This window comes from Peromyscus eremicus, chromosome 16_21, assembly GCF_949786415.1.
Source record: "Peromyscus eremicus chromosome 16_21, PerEre_H2_v1, whole genome shotgun sequence".
NCBI lineage: Eukaryota > Metazoa > Chordata > Mammalia > Rodentia > Cricetidae > Peromyscus > Peromyscus eremicus.
This window is the reverse complement of record NC_081432.1, coordinates 29,447,470-29,471,732: the sequence shown is the minus strand read 5'-3', so window position 1 is coordinate 29,471,732 and position 24,263 is coordinate 29,447,470. Positions and strand designations below refer to the sequence as shown.

At 47.6% G+C, this 24,263-nt stretch overlaps 1 protein-coding gene across 3 annotated transcripts in view; it reads right to left on the bottom strand.

Moving 5' to 3' along the window:
- The window catches only part of Uxs1 (UDP-glucuronate decarboxylase 1), a 78,305-nt gene that overhangs the window by 5,414 nt on the left and 48,628 nt on the right, over positions 1-24,263 (bottom strand). For all 3 annotated transcript variants that reach the window (XM_059281573.1, XM_059281574.1, XM_059281575.1), the window contains exons 8-13: positions 22,488-22,547; positions 19,623-19,744; positions 11,944-12,063; positions 5,704-5,747; positions 2,286-2,346; positions 810-867 (exon numbers count right to left, since the gene is read on the bottom strand). In XM_059281573.1, coding sequence (XP_059137556.1) covers positions 810-867; positions 2,286-2,346; positions 5,704-5,747; positions 11,944-12,063; positions 19,623-19,744; positions 22,488-22,547 — 465 coding nt within the window. The remainder of the gene's footprint in view (positions 1-809; positions 868-2,285; positions 2,347-5,703; positions 5,748-11,943; positions 12,064-19,622; positions 19,745-22,487; positions 22,548-24,263) is intronic.

Sequence of the window (24,263 nt, the reverse complement as noted above, 5' to 3'; positions counted from 1 at the left end):
CATGGTGACTGCAGCAGACCCTGTCTCACCAGTGGGCATGCACGGCTGGGAAGCGAGTCTCAAGGGGACTGCTGGAACCACACAGCACTGGGCTTAGGTGGCAGAAAGACTTCTGTCTCCACTATCACACAGAACAGGATTCCAGCTGTCCACAGCTGCTCACCACAACCCTGATCCAGGAATGTCAACATGGAGGAGCCCATTCAGCCAAGGGGGCAGCAGGGTCAAATCAGAGCAGCCTGCAGCACACATATATCGTGGTCCAGGCCAGATCGGCATGTCCTGAACTCAAGTTTCTGGACTGGAGACCAGACTTCCTAGAGCTCCAGCAAGCCTGGGAATGAAGCCGGGGCTACCTCCTTGGCACTTGTAACCCAAGGGCTGGGCCAGACCCAGGAACATCTGCTGCTTGATGGGAATACTACTCCAATGTCACACAGCCAAATCCAGCCTGGAAAGAACTAATGCCACTCTTTCCTTGCTCCTGCAATTTGGTCTCAATGGGAGTAGTGCTCGGAATCAGTAATGGTCACCCCTGCAGGATACGCTAAACTAACCGTGTCATACCTGGAGGGCAAATCTCTGCCCCACACTCCACCCAGACCTGCAACAAGACCTGGGAGCCAAATGCATCTCACTCCATCCGCTCTCTGATCCCCAACTCAGAAGAGCTGGAAATGTTCCTCATAAACAATGCTACTCTGATTCAATCAGTCAGCTTGTACTAATTCCCTACTCTCTAGGGCAAGTACTACTACCAGACAGGGTAAATGCAGATTGCTTCAGTCAGAGTGATCTAGCATACTTACCAACAAGGTTTTTAATTAACTGAGCGAATTCCAGGATTGTGTGTTCTTCTGGGTTCCCCTAAGGAAGAAATGGATTCTCCCATAAGCATCATGGCAATGGCAGAACTCCCCTACGTGGGCCACACATACGACTTCAGAGACATTTGCTGCAGGAATCATCAACAGCCCTCAGACTAGCCTGCCTCCAAGTAACTTCACCCCAGCCTCTTGTGCCACTGGAGCATTCTGGGATGGTTTCCATCCTGGCCAGGTACAAACCTATACTGCCTTAGACCTTTATCTATTCCAAAGAATAGCCTTCAGGTAGGACAAGGTCATTTAAAGTGGGATCACCCACACTGTGTGAACTTCCAGGACAAGCAACTTTTTAATCTACTACCTTTTCTGTCCCTTTAGTGTTACTCTGCATGTTTGGCCTCATGTTACTGGCTCTCCTAGGACAACATAATTCCGCTATGAGAACTGTGCCAACCTCTCACAGTGCAGGACCGAAGATCCTATAGAGAAAGCTGCGGCAGCAATGGACCAGTGTTCTGGGAAAGCCACAGGGACAGTCTCCGTGGGCTTGATGACATCAGCTGACTGGGGTGGAGTTGCTAAGCAAACCCTTTCCTTCCATCACATTTTCTAACAGTCGCCGCCTTCATTTCTGCAGTGCCGGGGACGGCACTCAGGACCCTGCTCATGCTAGGAGGTCCCTCACCACTGCTCTAACCTATTACCCTTGCTCCACGAGTACCACAGCACAGACCACGGAAGAGCCTGGCAGCTGTGCATTCTAAATCCCTCCAGCTCCCTACTTCCGAGACTATCCTGGACCCAGAGAACAAAGTGTCCGGAAGGCTGGGGCTTAACTGTAGGCACACAGAAAGACCCCGAGCGGCGGAGCAGAGTGATGGGAGGAAGATGGGAGAAGGGGCTATGGAGGTCTTTGCAGACACTTCTCTGACTTGTGGGAAGACGTATTTCTAAACAGATACAGTTCCTAAACGCTCTTATGCAAAAGCTTCCTAAAAAGAGTAAAGGAATAAAAGAACTTTCGGGCATAAACAACAGAGCAAGGGCCTTTTATCACAAGCCTTTATCCATTCAGAGCTTCCATCCGCCTTTTTTTTTTTTTTTTTTCCCCCTGAGACGGGGTTTCTCTGTGCAGCTTTGCTCCTGTCCTGGAACTCACTCTGTAGCCCAGGCTGGCCTCGAACTCACAGAGATCCGCCTGGCTCTGCCTCCCGACTGCTGGGATTACCACCCGGCCTTCACCCACCTTCTAAGTGTGATCTTCACACAAAGCCCTACAGGCAGAGGGAGTTCACTACACTGCTCATGCATGCCTCGCAAGGGTTGTCGTTCAGTGTCTTCCTCTGTTTTGTTTCCCTTGAGTACTGAGCAGACCCCACAGAAGCCAGTCAGGAGCAAGCAGAGCCCTCCACGAAAGACCCTCCAGCTGCTGCAGAGGAGAGGCGGAATGGTACTCACCAAGTTGACAGGGCTGCTGACATTGCTGTTCATGAGTGCTACCAGGCCATTCACCAGATCACTGGAAAAGAGGGAGAGCTGGGTCAGGCAATGCCCACCATAGAGCGGGGATGCTGAGGGCACGCACCAAACCTCCCCAGACCAAAAAAAAAAAAAAAAAACCCAAATGGAAAACTGAATGTGGAAATAAAACCCTGTAAATTAAGATGGTGTTTGTAATGCTAGCATGTTCATGGATGAAATGAATCCTGTAACACTGAGATTTGCTTTTGGTGGGTGTGGTGGGGTGGTGAACAGGGTGGAGAGGATGGGCTAAATCTACCCTTTCTGCGCATTTCTGAAAACAATCAAGGACCACAAGTTAAAGTAGGTATACACCCCCAAAGCCCCATGTTTAACGTAATCCCCGTGAGTCGGCCAAAACAAAAGTTAACAATTGTTAATAAAATAAGCTCCACAGAAATGAATGGACTTCAGTATGCAAACTCCATACTGGCAAATCACAGCGAAAGCCAAACCAACTGAGCACTGCAATCAATGAGCGCTGCCGCCCCCTCCCCCAGCCTCCAGCCCACCCTCGGCACATCCTCTGACGCTGGCTGGCTGTCGGGGGCAGCTGGATGTTTCAGATGGAGTGTGATCGGCTGAGCCATGAAGGTGAAGAGAAGTAAGCAAACTTCCGCTTACCAAGGTTTGGTTCTTAGTTTCAGAAGCGTTAAAGTGTGGCTCTGTTAAAGAAAAGTTACTTCGTAAAAATGACACCTCACTGGGAATCTAAGCGCTTGCTCTACGCCCATGGTCAGCAGCTACAGTTCTGAATGAATCCACTTGGGAACCTCTCCCTCTGCCTCCAGCTTTCCCACAAGGCACAGGCCACTATGGGCCATGACTGGCTTCCGAAAGAAAACCCAAGAAAGATTTGTCCTTCTTTTAATTGGAAAAAAAAATTTTTTTTTTTTGTGTGTGTGTGTCATTTAATAAGGTTATTTCTGCTTTTCCGGTTCCAACAATGGGAATTTTATATGATAACATTATATGTTTAATGTTCTGTTCTTACAGATCAAGTGCAAATGCAAACCACTATTGACCTTGAATGATTTCTTTACTAAGAGAAACTGGCAAAAAAGTCACTTCATCACCACGGCAGTAGTCACTACATCCACCACGCATTCTTACGGCCCCCATCTGTGTGTGTAAGGAGACATTAAAAGCTGCCATCAGCAGTGTCCACAACGGCTCTTAACCATGACAGTAAGGGTGGGGTCATCTGGAGGTGGAAGATGGCTGGTTCTTAGGCAGTCATCCTCTTCGGGAGAGGACGGAGGGAGGGAGGGCCACGCACCTTGTACGTAACAGGCTGGCAAATTTTAAAGTCAAAATTGTGTTAAGTCATACTCATTCAGCCTGAAGCTCTTTAAAAGTGTCATTTTGACAAAGTGACTTTTAAGAACTACATCACATGCCTTTGTTATGTGAATGAGGACACAACCCAACCATGAGAGTATCAGACACGTCATGCCAGATGTCAATGCGGATGACCATGTAGGCCTTGGGTCCCCGCAGCGCTGCGGAGGCAACTGTGGCTCTGGGGACAGTTAACCAAGGACTGGAACTACAGATTCAAACACTGTACAAAGTAAGAGAGTTTCCGTTTCTTAAAGGGGTGGGGGTGGGGTGTATGTGTTAAAAATAGCAAGCCTCGGTCAGTTCTCTGCGGAGACTTGAATCAGCCCTGCTGGTCTGAGCACCACAGTGGCAGCATTATAGAAGGAGGCTCCACTGAAAGGGCCCACTCTTGTGAACAGGGAAATGACTTACACCCTCTTTCCAAGGTGTCAGGTGGTCTGGGAGGTAACCACGTGCAGGTCACAGCAACGAGATGTGTGAGCTGTGGCCATGACAGGCCTGGTGCCATGAGTGTGTTTTGTTCTAGCTGGGTTAGCACACACAGCACAGGCACTGCTGAATTCTTCAAGTATTTTAATCAACTACCTCTTTGCTCCCCACCAAATATATCTGAGGCTGATGCCACTGAGGCAGGGTGATAGAAAGGAGGCAGGTTTCTAACCGGTGCCCTTTGTATTACATCAAGTCTTATGATGGTGGACGATGAGAAAGTCTGGGGCCCTGATTATGTAGTTCAAGGATGAATTTGTGTACCTGAAGACATTAAGACCTCCTTGGAAGTCTGTGACTGGGGCGGTGAGGGGTGAAGGGGGATGGAATGAGAACGCATTGTTATTATTATGAAGAGATGGTTCAGTACATGGTGGTCTGTATAGCTAGTCCAATCCAGCTACAGAAATCTGCCCCAACACATTTCTCCAAGCACACAGACTGAGTTCCACACTCTAAAACAGAAACTGTCCTGGGATGGGGACGCCACTTGTCCTCTGGTGAAACTGTTTCTTGGAATAAGCTAACCTATTTGGACAACACATGGCCACCTTGTTTGACAAGCTATGCATGGGTAAGAAGAAACAAACACTGACTGTGGTACGTGTTTATTCACGGCTTCTTTTGGATCACATGTAAGAATGTATATACTTGCAGGTAAAAAATTATACTGGCTATTTTATCTTTTGGGAAAAAATTAAAGCAGCATTCCCATTTTTCTAAGTGACTTCCACTGAGCTTCTCAGCTACTGAGACATGGTTGCTCGGGCTGAGGCTAGGGGCGACTCAGACCTGCACCCCAAAGCTAACATCTTACCCTACATTACCACTGGATGGCTCTAAGATGCCTGGGACAGCATTTCCTGGTCAAGAGTCATTCGAAGTATTTGCATTTAAGAGCAAAAGTATATGGTGTCAAAATATAGACGTGGGTTTTACAATGATCGAGGGTGTTTGAAACTTCCATGGAATTTTTAATCACTACGAATAGGTAGAAGACACTTCAGTGTAGTAATTGTTTATTATTACCAACTGCGTTGACCAACCAAACTCTAGGTGGGTTTCCAAAGACAACAATACAAGTCACCAAGTGACACTATTCTCAAGGACATGAGTCTGCCTGAGCTTCAACACAAGGTCACCATTAAGAAACTCTTATCACATATTCTTACAGACTCTCTCCATGCTAGAAGGCCAAGATGTGAAAAAACCGGCTGGACAACTGAGTCTGCAGGTTTGATGGGTGGTTAACTGCCCTGCAGCACTGATTATCCACGCTACCTTCACAGTGCTAGATAACTTCATCTGTGCAATACTAGGTGGCGGTGGAAGATTAGCCAGGAGTCACAGAAACGGTGGATGAAAACCAACTTGAACAGAGGAAAGCAAGAGGTTCCTCATCAAACACTAAAATGAACTTACTCCACAGCTGAGCTGTGGAAATAACCAGCATGGACAATATATACTCAACTGTTACTGTATTTCCTCTACTCAGAAGCAAGGTTGAGGACCAGCGCCTTACCTGACATACTGGAAGGCCCTTGTCTGAGACCCCGATCCATATACCTGGAAGGAAACCAAGAGTTAGACCTGAGAAAAACTACCCTGACACTATTAGTGGGGCTCCTTGGAATTCTGCGGGTCTGACTTCAGAACCGATCCCTGGAGAGGCACTGACATGGGCTTACAGCATACTGAAGTTCATGAACCTGTTTGCCTGATCCACGTAACTGTCACCCACATCAAGGAAGTCTCTCTGCAGCAGACAGAGACCATCCCAGAAAACCACAACTGGTCAAAATACAGAGAACTAACTGATCATGGGATGCTCAGTTCAACCTACAATATAACTCCTGCACCGAGGTTCAGGGAACATTATGGAAAAGGGGGTGGAAAGACTTGGAGAGCCAAGGGAACAGAAAACCTGCTGTGAGATCAGATGGTGTCCCCTAGAAATGACAAGGAAGATACATCCACAATACTGCAATGATAGGGATGCTGAACAGGACTCAAACACTGTCAACACTTATAAACACATTAACAAGGCCCCAGCCCTAGAAAAAGAATTACAGGCAACTAAAAACTACTGAGAGAGGGAAAATCAGTCTTCCCCAAGGATGGGCCCCTGAACTGGTTATACAACACCAAGTGGTCAGCCATGAAATCATATACACGTAAGCAACACTGAACGGACTCAGCAGGTGTATTTATACATGTATGCGTCTGTGTTTAAGTGTGTAACAATAATAATCAAAGGAAAAGAGGTCATCAATTTGAAAGGGAGTAAAGAGGAAAATGAGAAATGTTGGAGGTAAAGGAACAGGAGGGTTGAGGGAAGAAGAGGGGAGAAAATGAGACAATTATATTTTAATTAAAATAAATTATTACGGAAAACAAAAACATCTTGAGCCACATCTCATACTCTGTACTTCAGCACTGACACTTAAGATGAGCATGTATGTACATATACATCAAGTTTTTCCTCGGAAGACAATGTCCAGTAACCGGCTTCTATCCATGTCTTAGAGTGTGTCTGGAGCCACGTAAGACTCTAGGACTGCATCCTGGAGGCTAGTCGTGTGGAAAGCACTAACGTGAAGACTATTCGGTCAGGGCTCCACACACACACACACACACACACACACACACACAAACACACAAATGAGAACAATATTCAGTGGGGGCTCTACACATATATACACACACATAGACACTAATGTGAACAATATTCGGGTGGAGGGGGGCTCTACACCCTGGATGCATTACAAATGATAGACTTCTGCCTAGACAGGCAGTAAACTATGGGGCAGGCTTGTTCATAGCTGTATAGCTGGCTCCTAGGGAATTCTAACATGTGGCTAAGGCCAAATTGAGACCCTCTAAAAGATTGAGAGGATTCAGAGGTACAGGTTTGGAACACCCTTAGTCCTCTGAGCCAAGAACTGAGTTAGAGGACCTGAGTGCTCATAAAAAGCCTACTGTGACAGAACTCAGCAGTTAAAATCAATTAACAGTGGGAACCAGGAGGTCCTGGCTGGTGGGATAAACTATTTCACCTGAGGCTGCCAACCCTTGTTATCCGACTAGGTCTGTACAGTTGTATTCCCACTCCCCTAAAAGTAATGCCCAAGTACCAGCCACAGCTGAAATTAGTTTCTGTGAGGGAGACCAAGCTTTATATATATTCCTCAAGCTCATGGAAGACTCTTAAGGTACAGCTCAGGTCAGAACCCCTTAGCACACATCCAGAGGGGTTCAGTCTTACTAAAACATGTTTCACTTCTGATCTGTAAGATCTTGGGGGCTGAGCCTCAGAATTCACCTTTCTGAGACTTCTGATGTGTGATGTTGATGTTTCTGGGTTCACGATCTGAGAACCTTTGCACTAAAGGACATGCATGCTTACAAAAACTCCATAATGACAGGAATGTGGCTGGCTACACTACCAATGTTTGTCTTGATTTTTACATACACAAGCAAATACAAGCAAATGCTGTCCCAGGCATCTTAGGGCCATCGAGGGCACTATAGGGTGAGGTGGTGGCTCTAAGGATATAGGCTATACAGATCTGGGCAGCCCTCAGCCTACCTCAGTTGGAACAACTATGGAGCTTTATTCTGATTTAGGTAAGGGGCCTGGTAGAAGTCCCTCAGAAAAACAAAAATGATATTTAAAAAATTCAAAAATTCTAACAACCACTATAGATTTTCTGGAAAGTAGGGAAAAGCATAGTTGATGTGCCTAGACTGTCATGCTAACATTTGCCACACATGTCGAGTTCAGGGATCGGTGCTTTCAGAGTCTGCTCAAGGATGGAGGGCCCGTGGGACAAAGGTGAACAATGCTGTATACGGAGTCGTCTGTCGACAGGATATAAGAACTACAGGAGCAAATCTCAGCAGAGCAACGAGGACAGAGGCTTGGGAAGCCCCATTGTCTTGCTGGTTCAGAGTGAACGTGTCCTCCCGGCTCATTGCCACACCCGCCTGGGGACTGGAGGCTCCTCCTTGTCCACAGGCCAGGCAGAGAGGGTACACAGCCACACTCATGAGTCTGTACAGCCCCACACTCTGGTATCCACGTGAGCCCTCTGGCTTCACGTCACAGGACAAGAGAGACTCAGGGAGATTCTGGGGACTCCAAACTGCTCTCAGGGGACTAAGTGCTGTCTGTGTTCAGGTCACAGCAGTACGGTGACTTGGGAGTCACCAAGATGATTAGGGGTGGTAAGAACAGCAAAGGGAGCTGTCACAGCACCATCCTCTGCCATGTGTACTAGGTACTTTAGCTCTGAGAATCTCCGCTGAGCTGAACAAGTTCCAGAGTCTCCAACTGTCTAGGCCAAGCTGGGCACTTCCCAGACTGTGTTAACAGAAGCCCTGCTTAGTGAATCCAGCCCTCATAATTGCCTGGGCTTCTCATCTCTCCCCAATCCCCCAAGCTGTGAAGCTGCCTGGCCTCCTTTAGCAAGAATCTGGGAGGTCAGTGTGGTCAGGACCCCTTTCCCCAAATGCTTCTTCCTCTTTCTTTTTCTCGCCACAGACTCACTGTGTTCCTTGGCTGTGAGCTCCCAGCATCTCTCCCCCACTCTACCCTGCTCACTTCTACACAGAACCACCTGACAAGGGGAAGAAATGGTATCCCAATCCAATAGAAAAGCATGGACAGTTAGTTCATCAGGTTCATGATGGGCACAGAATTCTGTGGAACAACAACAACAACAACAAAACCCCAGAACACTCAAATGCCTCCTCAGGCCTTCTGCCTGGGTGGCTAGGGAAGAAGGAAGTGTGGCAGGCTCTGGATTAATGGTATTCGGATGGCGCCAGTGATCTCTCCCCACATCTCTGGCACTGAGTCATGCGGGGCCTGAAGACAACCCATGAGATATGACCTCTGCCAACAATGTGTGCATTCTTAAGGCTGCCAGAGGACTTGATTTCCTCCTTAGCATGGGGCCCTTGAAGCCGCCAAGGAGGCAATAAACTGGAAAGCTGTTTCCCTGAAGGCTCCTAGCAGTTTCCTCTGCAAACGAAGCCGCTCCGACTGTGTGCAAGCCACTGTGTATGGTGGATGGAAAGGCATCGGGATGTCGTTGTCTTTCTCAATAGAGATCATCTGAACCCCAAATATAATTGTCCCCCAGCTTCCATGGAGATTGGTTCCAAAACACTCCATAGATATATATCAAAATCCAGGATGGCCAAGTCCCTTTTGTGAAATGGTTTAGAATTTGCATATAAACTATGTACATTCTCCATAAAGGAAAACAACATCTGTCCGTGTTATCACAGACATCATATTTTCTAACACTTTGACTTGCAGCTGGCTGAATCTGCAGCTGGGAAACCTTTGGAGAGAAGCCAGATGCTACAAGGGGGGATATGGAAGACAGGTTCACCTAGCAGTTACAGCTGCAAACTGCTGGTTTCTGTGGCTAACCACTGAGCGGCTTTCCACTCATTGCAATACAAAGCAGCCATCACACACCTGATCATTAACTCAATCGACATTTGTCTTATACTGCCTGTGTGCTAGGGCCAGGGACCCAACTGTAAATGGAAGGAACAAAGGTCCTGGTTCCCAGAGCTAACACTGTGCTAGGGGCCTGGAAATGTAGTGTTTCACACTTGGTAGCAGGTACAATGGAAACCAGACCATGACGACTAAAAGCCAAATGGTACATTCATGTAGTGGTCCAGTCGGCACTGTCTACAGAGAATGGGGGAGAATGCCCAGGAAACACTCCCAGAACAGTCAAGACAGGAGCTGAGCAAGTCAGTGTGAGGAGTGGGAAGTGGGGAGGGTAGGAGCCATGGGAAAGGTCTGTGGCATACGCTGTTCCTGAGATGAGGGATCTTTGGGTCTCTCCTCTTCAGAAGGCTGGCTCTAGGCTAGGCTGAGAGAACATGACCGGAGAACAAGGATGGGACACTGTGATGGCAGGGCGGATCCAGAGCCAGGCCACCGGGATGAGTGGCGGAGCCCATAAATGGTATGGAAAGAGAAGCCAGGTGTGACCACAGAACCTCCATCAAGGGGCAGCAAGGTGTCATTTAGGGAGAGGAGAAGAGTGAGCTTGGGCCATTAGAGCTGGAGCTGAGAGGTCTAGAATTACCTCTTTTCTGGGAGGTACTCATCAAAACCCACCAACATAGTGTGCCTGTCTTGAGGGACCACCCACTATGGACAGGGAGGCTCTGCCCTACACTGGTAGCAGAGCTACCACATATGAAGGACACAAAACAGACAACAGGGATTCAGAGGAGAGGCCCCAGACCCATGTCGTCACAGGCTACAGAAGCTCAGGCACTTTGATCTCTGTACTCCAGTCTCCTCACATGGAAAACCAGGGTCAGAGGCACCTGTAGCCCTGCTCTGAGTATTAATGAGTCAGCAGAAATGGAGACCACACAACAGAGAACAGTCCTCTAACTCTGTTGATCAGTCCACTAGTGGGGACACACATGGACACACAGTTCCTGAAACATCAACTTACAGTGGGCTCACCTGTGTGAAACCCCCGCATGAGTCAAGGCCCAAGTAGACCCAGAATGGTCTGACATAAAATTGTCTGACTTTTCAGTGGGTCTATCAGGAGGGAACCTGTGGAATGTGGATAAGTATGTGAATGGTCAAAAGAGCGTTTCCCCTGAGAGATAAGCAGTAAGTAAAGCTAGAGAGACGGCTTACAGGGTAGGGTGCTTACCATACAAATGTAAGGACCTGAACTCAGGTGCCCAGAGCTCACACTGAAATCCATGTGTGGCAGTGTGCACTTGTAATTCTAGCCCTAGGGAGGTGAAGACAGGAGGGTTCTAGGGGATTGTAGAGGATTCTGGCAGCCAGTCTAGCCAACTGCTTAGTTCCATGAGTTCAATGAGAGACAATGCATCAGAAAATAAGGTGGAGAGCAATGGTCAACATCTGGACTCCATATATATGCATATGCACACATGCGTGCAAGTACACACATCACACACACACACACACACACACACAAAATCATTTTCAAAAGGAGAAGAATTTTAAAAATCTGTAAACTATTATTCAGAACTTCAGAGAAAAAGGGATTTTTAACTTCTACAGAACAGCAGAGCAAAGATGTGAAAGCAGACCACCAAGGATAGAATTGGGAAGGCCAGAAGAGAAGAGAAGAGCAGAGATGGAGAGAGCCTGGGGACTCATCAAATAAGGGAGCTTAAAGCAAGTTGTGCGTAGGCCAGGGGTGCAGCTTCCCCGGGCAGGTGAGGGCTGTGGATGGGTGTGGGGTGCTTAGCCCTGCTGTCTAGATGATACCCTGGACTGACGGGTTAGGAGCAGCACGTGTTCAGACTACTAAGCTTGGACCACGGGAGCTGCACTGGGCTCTTAGGAATGACCTGAGCAGTTTTCATCCTTGCTTGTAAAAGAGTGAAGACCTTACAAAGACATGGCTCACCTTCCTTCCCACGCTGACCTGCACCTTCCTAGATCCACATCCATTCATATCCCTGGCCTTCACTAAGAGAACAGTGGAGGCAGTTTAAGCAGGCCAGTGGGCACAGGTGGAGTCCGGGAGTCCAGGGTGAATGCAGCAGGCACCCGGGCTCACTGGAAGGCATTCCTGGTCTGTGTTCCACCCACGTGTTTCTGTTCCTCTCATATGGGTAGCAGAGATACACAAGAACATGAAATCTCAACTCTGGAAACCTAAGTCCCGGAATCAAGTCACTCTTGCTTCACTCCATGCGTCCCCCGGGCCCAGAGGGCAGTACCCACCGTCAGCGGCTCCCCCTGGAGTGCTTGCAGGATGAAGTTGCTGACGACCCGCCCGTCATTCATGTGCATTCGTGGCCCGAAGGTGTTGAAGATCCTTGCCACCCGTACTTCCACACCTTCCTGGAACAGAGAGAAAGGCTGTGAGGCATGCCTCTCTGCAGTGCGCAGCACTCTTCTGCATCTTTACTGCCTCGCACTGATGGAGAACAGGCTGCTTTTCGCTTCCCAAAGACAAGATCTCTTCTGTCTTGTTTCTATAATGTGCTCATCATAAAGCCACTGGGCTTTGCAGAGCTATATCAAAGCCCAAGCTGCCTCAGATTTCACTGCGGAAAGGCCAGTAGTCTGGGCCCTCTGGTGGGGAAGCTATGAGACAGTTGTGTGAGGGTAAACTGTTTATAAAACCGTTCTCCAACAGGTGCTGATTTTCCCGGGGGGGGTCATGCCCTAAAAGTTATTAAGGATTCTTCTGTCTGTAAAACCGATGACAGAAAACAGACGTATGTTTGTTATGCACTTCAAGTTACAGCCATGGTGCATGCCAAATGTCTGGTTAGGATGGAAATGGCATTAAATTACACAGCGCAGACTAATGTGTGGTTATGGGAATCCACCACAGATCTTAGAGCCTATCCCCCGGGGATGGCAGGGATAATGTACTAAAGAGTGGAGGAGCGGAAGAAGCAGGGATGCTGCTCTCATCACAGGATAGCTCAAAAGTGTCCACTTGCATTTAACTGATGAGACTAGGGAAGAACCAGAAGAGGATGATCAGAACATGGCGTTATTCTCTGCAGAGACTGGAAAACCTCAGCGGTATTACAATACTCAAACAGGCATGCAGCGGAGGGGAGCTCAAATCAGATGCTCTTGCCCTCTACCTACTCTCCCTTTTCAGGAACAAGCATCCAAAGCATGGCCTTATGAACTGACCTCTGCAAACAGTTACTGCCCAACACATAAACAGCAGGCTTGCTGATTTTTCCATCTGGACCTGAAATCATTAGACAAGCTAACAGGAATCAGCTAAAGATTCTTAAGGGCTCACATGAAACACCAAATAGCTGTAGCCACTGTTGCTACCTCTCCCCACAGCAGCTTCATGGTTTTTCAAATGGACACTCTTAAGCCTGGAGTTCACACCTATATTAGCTACACTGAAGGAGATAAACCTGAAGCTCCTTTCAGTTGAGATCTGTTCTCTCCCGGACACCGGCATCTTCTGGAATTAGTATGCCCAGCTCTTTCTTCATAGTGTCAGCACACCTTTGCCTTGACACAAAGGTAACCCGTGCACAGTTCACCTGACACTCATCCTCTACCCTCTCAGTGGGATACTGACCTATACCTAATAGGTCAGCAGGTTGTTTAGGTAGCAGCTGTGCTGGTGCCCACAGAGCTTGGAGAGAAACAGGCTGAAAACTGGGGAAGGTTCACCAGGGCAGTATGTCATTGAAGGCAGAGTCAATCTCTGAAGGATCAATGGGCAAGCACATCCTTGTGTTCCAGATCATATGACATCAATCTGCAAAGCCAAGCCCTGCCACCTATTATACTTGTGAGTTTCCATCACGCTGTGGTGCAGGGACTCAGCCTGTACAAGGCCAACATTCACAGAACTAGCTACTAATTCATTCTTAGCCAGTGCTTCATGCCACTGTGTACTCTGTCCTTTATGGGGAGCCATGCGCCATGGACCCAAGACTCTGAACATTGAGGACAAGAACATCAGCAAGTATGAGTTAGATCAGCATAAAACCAATGGCAAGTTAAGACGAGACAGACTTGTGTAAAGCCCCACGCAGAGAGCACCAGCCTGAAGACATGGCCACCGAGCACAAGCACGTGGACATAGAGAGAACACTCCAGGTTTGCCCCGGCATTCTCCAGCTATATTTAATTTTCTAAGACTTATGATCCTGATGTTTGAAGTGGGAACAACAATGTCCATTCTGCTACGTCACAAGGATTACAAAACAGTGATGCTTCTTTAAAAACTGGCAATGTCACAGTTCTGAGCCCAAGACAGATGGATGTTTTTTGGTATCCAGTATCCTTCCCTCGGACAGAAAAACCTGATGATCTTCAAGCTCCGAATAGGATTTGCACAAAACCTTCACAATCACACAAGTCAGCTCTGGAAGACTTCAATATCTAGTGTGATGTGAGTGCCCTGCACAAAGCTGTATACTGTACCGCTCCAGGGAAGAGTGTATACAAATTCAGCACACGTACCATTTTCCCTATGCTTTCACTTCATGACTGATACAGATCCATAATTACTTATGAAGGAGAGATGCCTGCGTTTGTACCTGCCCTTTGTCTCCGTCTCCTGATCTTGTTTACTTACCTTGAACTGGTAACCACCAGCCCAGCTACAAAACCTGAGATCTACAGTGGTGACCTGCCAGCACAACATGTCAGTGCAACAGTAACACAAACTGTGTGGTAACAACCAATACTGGATTTACAGCCCCACACAGAGGTGAAACCCACACTGGATAATGCTTGGATAACCAAGAACCTGAGACTGGATAGGCTACGGGTCTAGGGTCCAACCAAACACTATTACTGATCTGCTAAGGAACACAGCAATAAAATGACTCCTCATGACATACTGCTGTGGCCACAGATCAGTGCCTTCCTCAGCCCACATCAGTGAAGCTGCTTCTTGCAGTAGATGTCATTAACACAGAGACCCACAAGTGGACCATGTGCAGAGACGGAGAGACCTTGGAACACTCAGTCCTAAATGGGATGTCTTCATCAAGCCCCTCCCCTCAGGGATTAAGGAGCTACATGGAAGTGGAGGTGGGAAGATTGTAAAAACCAGAGGGGCTAGACGACACCAAGGAATCAGTGTCCTTCAGACACAACAGGACTGACATATGTGTGAGCCCATAGACTGTGGCAGCATGCACAGAGTCTGCACAGGGTCAAGCCCAATGAGGCTCTGGCACTCAGAGGGCAAAGGGACACAAGCGCCCACCCCTAACCAAGAGGTTATCTCCAAGCGACATCTGCTTGCAAAGGAAAAATTAGTTCTCCATTGGAGTCTCACTAGGTATATTAACCACACTTAAGGGTAGGCCCCATGCCCAGCAGCAAACAGCCAACACAAAATGGACTTGGTATTTTTGTAGACTTTTGTCTCACATTGCTTTACTTAGGCGTTTTTTCTGTCTTACTGGCCTTCCGCTTGTGTGTTATAGTTTCCCATTGTGTGTGTGTGTGTGTGTGTGTGTGTGTGTGTGTGTGTGTCTTGTGCTTTCACGTTGTTACTTTTCCTTTTCAAAAATCTGGTTTGCTTTTTTTGTTTGTGTTTTCTAAAGAGAAAAAGAAGGTGAGTTGGGTGGGTGGGTAGGACCTGGGAAGAGTTGGGAGAGAGGGAACCATGATCAGAATGTATTGTTTAAAAAATTACTTTCAATGAAAAAGAAGTGATCATGTACAATGTTTCCCAGGTACCCCACCAGGATGACAGGACTACACTGTGGAATCCCACAGCACCCAGGGAGGATTAATCACAGGCTTGGGGAAGAGCAACTGGATGGGACCAGTGTGCCATCCCCCAATGGTAGGCTGGCATCAGCCATGGCACTGTTCATTTACAGTATGGAGGTATGGAGTCAAATGGCTCTCCCTCAAGTCTGCTCTTCAATGTAAGCCATGTCTTGAAGAGTGTTCTGTCAAGCTACGGATGCTGTAGTAGGATCGCTGTTCAATGATGGAAAGTCCTCAAAGGGCAGAGGAGTACTGCACAGGCTGGGGAATGGGTCTACCCAGAAGTGTCACCCTCCACTATACAAAGACCTGTCCTGCAGGAGAAGCCTGGGGTCGACTGACCTGAAAGCTATAATAGTGCTCCCAGGAAGGGCATCCCTACTCTGCCATGTTTCCTCAGTCTTCCTCAAACCCTGCACATGTGTGAAGCGATGAAGGCAAGAGGCTGAATCATCTTATTCTCTGCTGCCGCTCACATCTGTACCTAAGGACAAGGTCTAGGCCACTGTGGAATGCAGCTCACCAGGCTGGGTGACTCTCACATTCACTCTAGAGGGTGGCAGAAGGCCACCTAGGCTGGGGGATGCCAGATGTGTGCCTTCAGTTGCCTGACAATCCTCTTCAATGGACTACTTTAGTGCACTGGATCCATTATCCTATGCCTAACTCATATATTAAGTTTTATCATAGTTGTACAGGTCCAGAAAAAGCTTAACATGTATAGACTCTTGAACTTTCAGCTTCAGATACCCGCTGGTATATCTCCTTCAAACATAACGTGACTACTACACTAACAAGTGGACCCTCTTATGGTTGCTATGCATCAGGTTATACTGAGACCACTAGCGAATACCACGCTGCAGATGCCTATGTGGGGCAACAGGATGCGGCAGCGGGCAACCTGGGAACCAAGCCAGGGCCAGCAAACACAGCAAGCCCTCTAGGGCAAGTTTTACCCATGGAACACTGGGCTTGTTAGGCTGCTTATTTTTTTTTCAATTTAAGTGTAATATACATAGCAACTATGTTTTTTTAAAGTATGCCAATGCCAAAATGTAAATGAAAGCCATGCCCTCAAGGTTATTGCCCCAGATGACTTCTGACTTCTGAGTTCTCTTTCTGCTCTGTTGGTCTGTGGTTTTATGAATGGTGGCCTGTTAGGCAGACTCAGCTCAGAGAGTGGGTGGGCCATGACTTCAGAAGCAGACTCACAGGGGGCTAGGAGTATAAATGTACCCTGAGCTCTGACCACAGCCCGAGGGGGAGCCCCCACATTATAAAATCTCCAACCCACAGGCACACAGAAGCAACAACCTAGTTCCTCCCTGACAAGTTCAAACTATTCATGAAGGACGCTCTGCTCTGTCCTTTGATCTCCATAAAAGATGTGCAAAGAAATAAAACTTTACATTGAATAAATCAGGGTATTCCACTAACTACGAGAATCTTGGAAGAAACTCCTTAAGAAAAGGCAAAGTTTTATCTAATAAAAAAGGTTATTCAGACTTTGATTTATCTTGTTTACACTTTCATTCCTTACATTAGATTTATTTACACACCATGTAGAGCCCTGAAAAAAGACACTTATTAACAAAAAGGGATACATTCTTGTGTGTAAAAAACTATAGCTATTAAAATAACCCAATCTACAATATTCTAATGTATATCCAACTTAGACTTTCTAACAGCATAAATTCTAACAACTGAAATGCTTTTCTCTAAAACTACCAGAAAAGGCTGTGTATTTAGAACTCAAAACTGATGGTGATGCATGTGCTAAGCTCCAGTTGGGAAGTGACTGGTACCTAGAGTATCACCACATGGGCTGCTGTTCTGGGTGTCGCCTGTGACTGTGCTTATTGCCCTAGAGTTGATGCCCGTGGATTCAGAGCTGCGTCATCTTCTCACTCAGCGATACCTCCTTATCCACAGCAACCTGTCAAGACAGCAGACAGAGCATGCTGTACAGGTAGGCAGCCATAGGCTCAAGCTCCACTTAGGAGCCAGGGGCCTGGGAGCAAGTGTGGAGCGCACTCTCTTATCTGAACAGCAGGTAACCCATACTCACTTCAAGAATGCTTGGTGGAAAGCAGGAAGATTAAACAGATCTGGACACAGCCGAAGCGTGTTGCTGGCACTCTAGCCCCAGCTCCTGATCCTTTGGGCACTCACTCTAGTCACGCAGTGTAACCCTAGGTACCATGTCATCTCTAGATAGTGGCACGTCTGACAGGCAGGACACCATGGTACCCAGCAGGGCAGTGGGGTCGGTAATCAGGATCTATGGGTTATGTTCTCTGAAGTGAGAAGTGAAGACCAGCAAATCCTCAGTCACAGACAGGGACTGCCACCATACCTACAGCCTGGGCCCTGAAGGAGTGCAGTACGTGTTCCTGAAGACATCTTACCCAGAGGGCAAACCTACACAGGCTCACAGGTACCTGACTCAAGTTGCTGGTTCCTAACGTGAAAGCCAGAGCTACAGGACACTTTCTGTGTCTTGGATGCTCTGTTGCTGTCACAATGGTAGTGGTTGTCTCATTTATTTTCCCTCTGGTATCTGTCTCTAGACGGCACTACGAGCAGCCATTTTGCTTCTGTTTATCCTTGTCTTCTGACATTTCTACAACCCACAGAACATCCTGCTATACCCAGAGCAGTCTCAGATGCATGGTGTCTGTTCTTTCTCACAGGGTAAGAGGAAAGACAGGGTTTTTCTCTTTCCTTAGCACCTACTCAGACCCAGAGGAACAGGTGCCAGGGTGCATCTCTGAGTTGGCTGGAGCCATGGTCCAGACTAGTGGCTCTCCCCGTGTAGGAGCCCTCTATTTACAACACAGGGAATAGGGACAGAAAGCTGGAAGCTCACCTCATGGTTTACGTTACATCCATGAGAATCTTGGCCTACCCATGGCAGATAAACAAAGCAGAGCTCTAGAACCTGATACGTTGCACAAGTTATCTTAGCATTAAAAAGCAGAGGAAGCTGAGTGTTCCAGGCCCATCATTAAAGAGGTAGCTTTAGCTTCATGCTGTACTGTCATCCATGTAACAGAACGACTGATAGTCTCCAGAAAGTAGACGGGACCTAGGACTCCTCCAGAGCCTTGTTTCCACATCCTGGTACCAGGTACTCCCATATTGCCTTCCTCTCTTGCCCACTGGCTAGATGTGGTGGACAGCACATCTATACACAGCTGTCCTGAAACTATATTCCATACTCCTGGTTATTTCCCATCATGTCCTGCTTCAATAGAAAACAAGTTGCTGAGGACCAGAGAGTGTTGGCCCAAGCACAGCAGAAACTCAGTGAGAAAATACATGGAACAGCACAGGACCTCACCTGGCCATACAACATGCCTTCTGCTGCTCTGCCCAACCCTATAGGGCAAAGCCACAAGCTCATATCAAAGATCAGAGTGCCCAGCCATCTCCAACTCATGCTACGGTAGAGCCAGTGAGGGAACCTTGGCCTCTTGGTCTGTGAGTGAGATGAAACACCCATGCTGGAAGCACCCAGTGTAACCATGAATAATCAAGCATGTAGGAGAGACAGTGAAATAGAACCTCCTAGAGGTCCATATTAAAGCAACCAGCAATTCCATTCTACACTAAAAGATGACCAAAAGGATGATTTAAAGCCTCTACCATGGCTGGGGAGCTGGCTCAGGGAGCGAAGTGCATGCTGTACGAGGATGAAGGCCAGAGGCCCAGGGCCAACATAAAAGCCAGTTTCCTCCCAACACACACAGGATTCCTGGTGCAAGCTGGCTAGCAAGACCAGGTGATCTGCAAGTTCCTGCTACCTCCACAAAAGTGCACATGCATGCACAGGCACCCACACACAAGAACGTAAATACACACATAATAAATAACTATTAAAAATAAACCACATCAACCTGGAGGCCTTGGAAAGAGGCAGATGTTAGCTGCTGACGGGCAAGGGACACTAGGGAAGCATGCTGTTCCCAGCCCTCTCACAGTACTAGAAACGAGTTCATCTCATTTTGAAAACAAGGAGATGTATAGAAACAGTTGGTAACGCCATTCATCTGTAACAGTAGACACCAAGCCTTCCCAATACCCACTCTCAGATGTCATCAGCCCTGGGGTTTATCCCGTCCACAGAGTGCTTCACATGTGTCCAAAGCAGCAGCACGAGTCTGGACCAATACCTGCTTCATGTAGGCATAGCACATGGTCTCTGCGACACGTTTGCCTTCGTCGTAGCAGGCCCGGGGTCCTATGGGATTCACATGGCCCCAGTAGTCCTCACTTTGAGGGTGGACCTCGGGATCTATGAGGAAGCATGAGAAAATGAGACTTCATTTTTGGTCCCTACCCAGATCCCAGTCCATTATAGGAACAATGTCTGTTTACGACGAGCCTAGGTAAACATTTGAAAACAGAGAAGTGCATGAGGGCAGCTCAGTGTTCTGTGCCTCTCTCTCCTCAGTTTCAGGGTGCCTGGTATCCCCCCTGCCTCAGCGAGTCACAACAGCAGTTCACAGGTTAAAAAGCAGAAGGCCAAAGCCTCTTAATTGTGTCTTCCCTCTATTCCTGAAATGATTCTTAATGTTCATGGAAGACACATGGCTTGGTTTCATAAAGTATGTAGTTAGAATAAAGCAGACACTCATAGAAAGGGTCTAAAACAGCCTTTCTGTGGAGCACACTGGCCTTCTGTCCAACAATTTGAGGCCCAGGATGAAGACAATCCTGGGGCCCTGTGTAGGGCAGGTGCTGGGCCACAGCATCCACAGGTAGACAGAATTCCCAATCCTTGCTTTGCTACTGCATATATAAATCAACACTTAAAGACGTATTCAAGGAATAAACTATTAAAAACAACTGAATGACAAAGTCTTTATTTAACTCAAGTGTATTTGTAAAACAGGAATGAATACCTATTATATCTAGGGCACCAAGACCTTCCTACATATACATCTGCATCCAACCATGCTATAAAATGCTATAAGTCTCTTCCAAGAAATCTAGACAAAACCATAAGCAACTCTGTGCTATAAATCCACAGCTGACGTATTTTGCACATGGCTTGACCCCAGACTTGTCAGAAGTAAGAGAGGAGAATATATGGGTGGAGCCCTGGCACATGGCTCTGAGTCAGCCAAGCCTTCAGGAAGCAGCTATGACTCTGCAGTCCTGTACAGTGCAGCGAGGCTTGATTCTGTGAGTGAAAATCCCCCCAGCAAGAGGCAAGGTACACAGGAGAGAAGAGGTCGAAGGCAAAGACTCCCTGAAAAAAGAAAACTAATGACTTGACTTATGTTCACAAAGATATGACCAAGACCAGGCTTTTTCCTAGCGTCTGACAAGCCAGACCCCTGAGGAGGTGCTCATACATTTCTGGCATGGGAGGAAGCCAGGCATTAGCCATTCAGTCTTGGCACCATTCTGGGCTGGAACGTTCAGGGCGTCAAGCTTCTCAAAAAGCTCCTTCACAAAGTTACCTCAGGACACCATGGGGGCAGGGCAGGAGTGGTAGAGGTAAAGGGCTGGGGCTGGGACTGTGACTCACTAAAGTACTTCCTTTGCAAGCACAAGGTCCCAAGTTCTAGCCCCAGAACCCACTAAAAAAGACAAAAAGGCTGGGCATAGTAGTACCGACTTTGTAATCTCAGCATGGAGGAGGCAGAGAGAGGCAGACTCCTGGGGTCTGTGGCCAGGCACACCACCCTACTGGGTGATCTCTAGACTAGGTGAACAACACTAAGGAACCAGACTCCCAAGTGGTCTCTGCCCTTCACAAACGCATGTGCACCTGCATGCACACGGAATACCTCCATGTGCTCACGCTCCTATCAGCGAGTATATGTACGTGAGCATGCACATAAAGGGTTAGTAAAAACGATTCCCCAAAGCCACTGGGGTGTGGCAGTGAGTGCCGATCATCTTGGCACAAGTGGAAGCCAGCCTAGGCTACAGCAAACTGGAGCCCAGCCTGGGCTGCGTTCTGTTTCAAAAGGCAAAACAAGGGAAAGCTTTCTGATCCTTGCCCTCCTCACCCCATTTTGTGAGGTTGCCAGGGTAGGCAGACGCTGCACTAGGAGCACCGGAAGAGAAAGTGCCAAACCACAGGAATCACACCACCCTCATTACTTAAGACTCCCCAAGACAAACGTGCAAATAAATGCTGGTGAGGAAGGCAGGGGGCCGCTGTGCCTTTTAGACACAGATGGGGTGAGGCTGGGGCACCTATTTTGCCCTTCAATTGCCCAGGACTTCAAAAAAGAGGAGGATGTGTTACCCTTCCATGGCAGTTACAACTGATTTCTGTAGAATTTTCCTATTGCTATGTTGTTTCTCTACCTGGCAAACTTACTTCAAAGATGGTCTCTTCTCATTTTACACCTTAACACCCTCATTTCCCTTGTCCAGAAGAATAACGTAAAAAGAGAAAAAAAATACATGTATGTACATAAAATGTCGGGGTCTGGTGTCATCACGCTGTACCAGGTGAAGGTTCTTCCACACCCTGCAGCCACCTGGCTTTGGACTGGGTAGGAACCAACATGAATTGAAAATGCGCCCCCTCCCCATTCCTGACGTAAGTTCCTGGGTGTGGATAGCTCAGGGGAGACCATGAAGGCGGTGGGTGGGTTCAACGTGACCTGGAGTTTACTGGCACTGTCTACTAAGGTTCTTCCGCAACCTTCCTGTAACAGGTGAGGTGGTGAGCATGTGTCCCGCACCAGGCAGCTCTCAGGTCGCCCTGCAGCCTCTCGGTGGCCAGCCAGCCAGCACTCACTGCTGTCACGGAAGAGTAATGTGCCAGCAAAAGGTGAAAAGTGACTTCATGTTGGTAATCTCTGAGATGTTTTCAGAGCAGAATGGAAAACCTCCACCTCATCCTCACTGGACAGCTCACCTGACCTCACAGAGTAGACACCAAAGAGAGGTTGTTGTCAACTGCTTGAGCTTTCTAAATGGAATCCTGGACTTTGATTCCATCTTACCTAAGACAGGATGCAAACAGCCCCATGGGTTAGAGGGCATCTTTCAGGGGCCCCATCACTCACCTCCATATACCTCAGACGTGGAGGCCAGGAGCAGACGGGCACCCACGCGCTTTGCCAGTCCTGCAGAAAGTGTGCATGTCATCAGAAGAACTATCAGCTCATACAGGCAGGCGTGTGTGCGCGCGCGCGCGTGTGTGTGTGTGTGTGTGTGTGTGTGTGTGTGTGTGTGTGTGACCAATGTAAGCGATGTTTTAGTCCTGCACATGCCTGAGCGTCCACCAAATTATTTACTCCTAGTGCATCTGCCATGGAACCACAATGAAAAAAAAATAGCAAGAAGAAAAATGCAAATGGACCCTTTAAGACAGCAGCATTTAGGTTAAAAGTGGGAGCTACAAGCTTGGCCAGATCCAGACTCTGATGAGTACAATGTGGGTCCAGGGGCTTTGCACAGACTTCTATGCTCCAAAAATTGCTATCTCACACCATTGTTTTTGTTTTTTTTAACTGAAAAACAATTTTTATTCATGGAAGATATTCTGATCGTGGTTTCCCCTCCCCCAACTCCCCCCCCCCCCCAGCTCCTCTCCACCTTTCCATCCACCCAAGTCTTTTTCTCTCTCTATAAAACAAATAGGCAGCCGGGCGGTGGTGGCGCACGCCTTTAATCCCAGCACTCGGGAGGCAGAGCCAGGCGGATCTCTGTGAGTTTGAGGCCAGCCTGGGCTACCAAGTGAGTTCCAGAAAAGGCGCAAAGCTACACAGAGAAACCCTGTCTCGAAAAACCAAAAAAAAAAAAAAAAAAAAAAAAAAACCCAAATAGGCAAACGAAAAAGCAAACAAACCAAATTTAAAAAAGAAAAAGCACAAGAAACACACACACACAGAGATTTGCTCAAAAACAAAACCTACGCAAACACAAAATTGGAAACCATAATACCTAAGCTATACAAATACAAAATTGGAAACCATAATACATAAGCAAAAGATGTGTAAGACATAAAATGCCCAAACAAAGCATTATGAGAATCTACAAAAAAACCACTGTGTTCGTTTTGTGTTGACCATCACTGGGCTTTGGGCCAACCTTTAAAGTGTGGTTACTATATCCAGTGAGACTCCATTGGAGAAAAGTAATTTTTCCTTTGCAAGCAGATGCCAACTGGAGATAGCTTCCTGGTTAGGGGTGGGGGCTGTGTCTACTGGGTCCTGTCAGTGCTGGGAGCCTGTCTGGCTTGAACCTGTGCAGGTCCTGCGTGTGCTGCCACAGTCTCTGTGAGTTCACATGTCCATCAGTCCTGTAGTGTCTGCAAGACTGTTTCCTCTGCATCGTCTTTTGTGGCTACCCTGTATTTTACTAAGTAACCACCCTGGCAGGTTACATAGCAAGACAAGATGCTTCTCATCCTACCTCCCCAAATGGCACATCCATCACCTCTTCTGCATACCCTACCTGGGCAACTATGTGTATTCTGATGCTGTCTTCCAGGCTCCACATACAGGTACCTTCTAGAATGTAGCCACCACAATCGTCAGGCCTGCCCCAAACCGCTTTCCTACACTCGGCACCCACATAAGAACAACTAGACCACCACTAAGTGTAGGGTCAAGCAAACACGGAGAGTCCTTCACACTTGTCCCAGACTCCCACCATATGGTTGAAAAGCCCATCACCTTCTCCTAACCCTGATGCTTCCCACCCCCATGCTGAGGGTGAAAAGATCTATGCTAAGAATGAATCTTCTATTGGAGTAGTTGTGAAGAAAAAAAGAAACATGTTCTAGCTTTGCTGGTGTAAAAGCTAAGTACACATGGCTCATGTGCTGACTCAAAAGA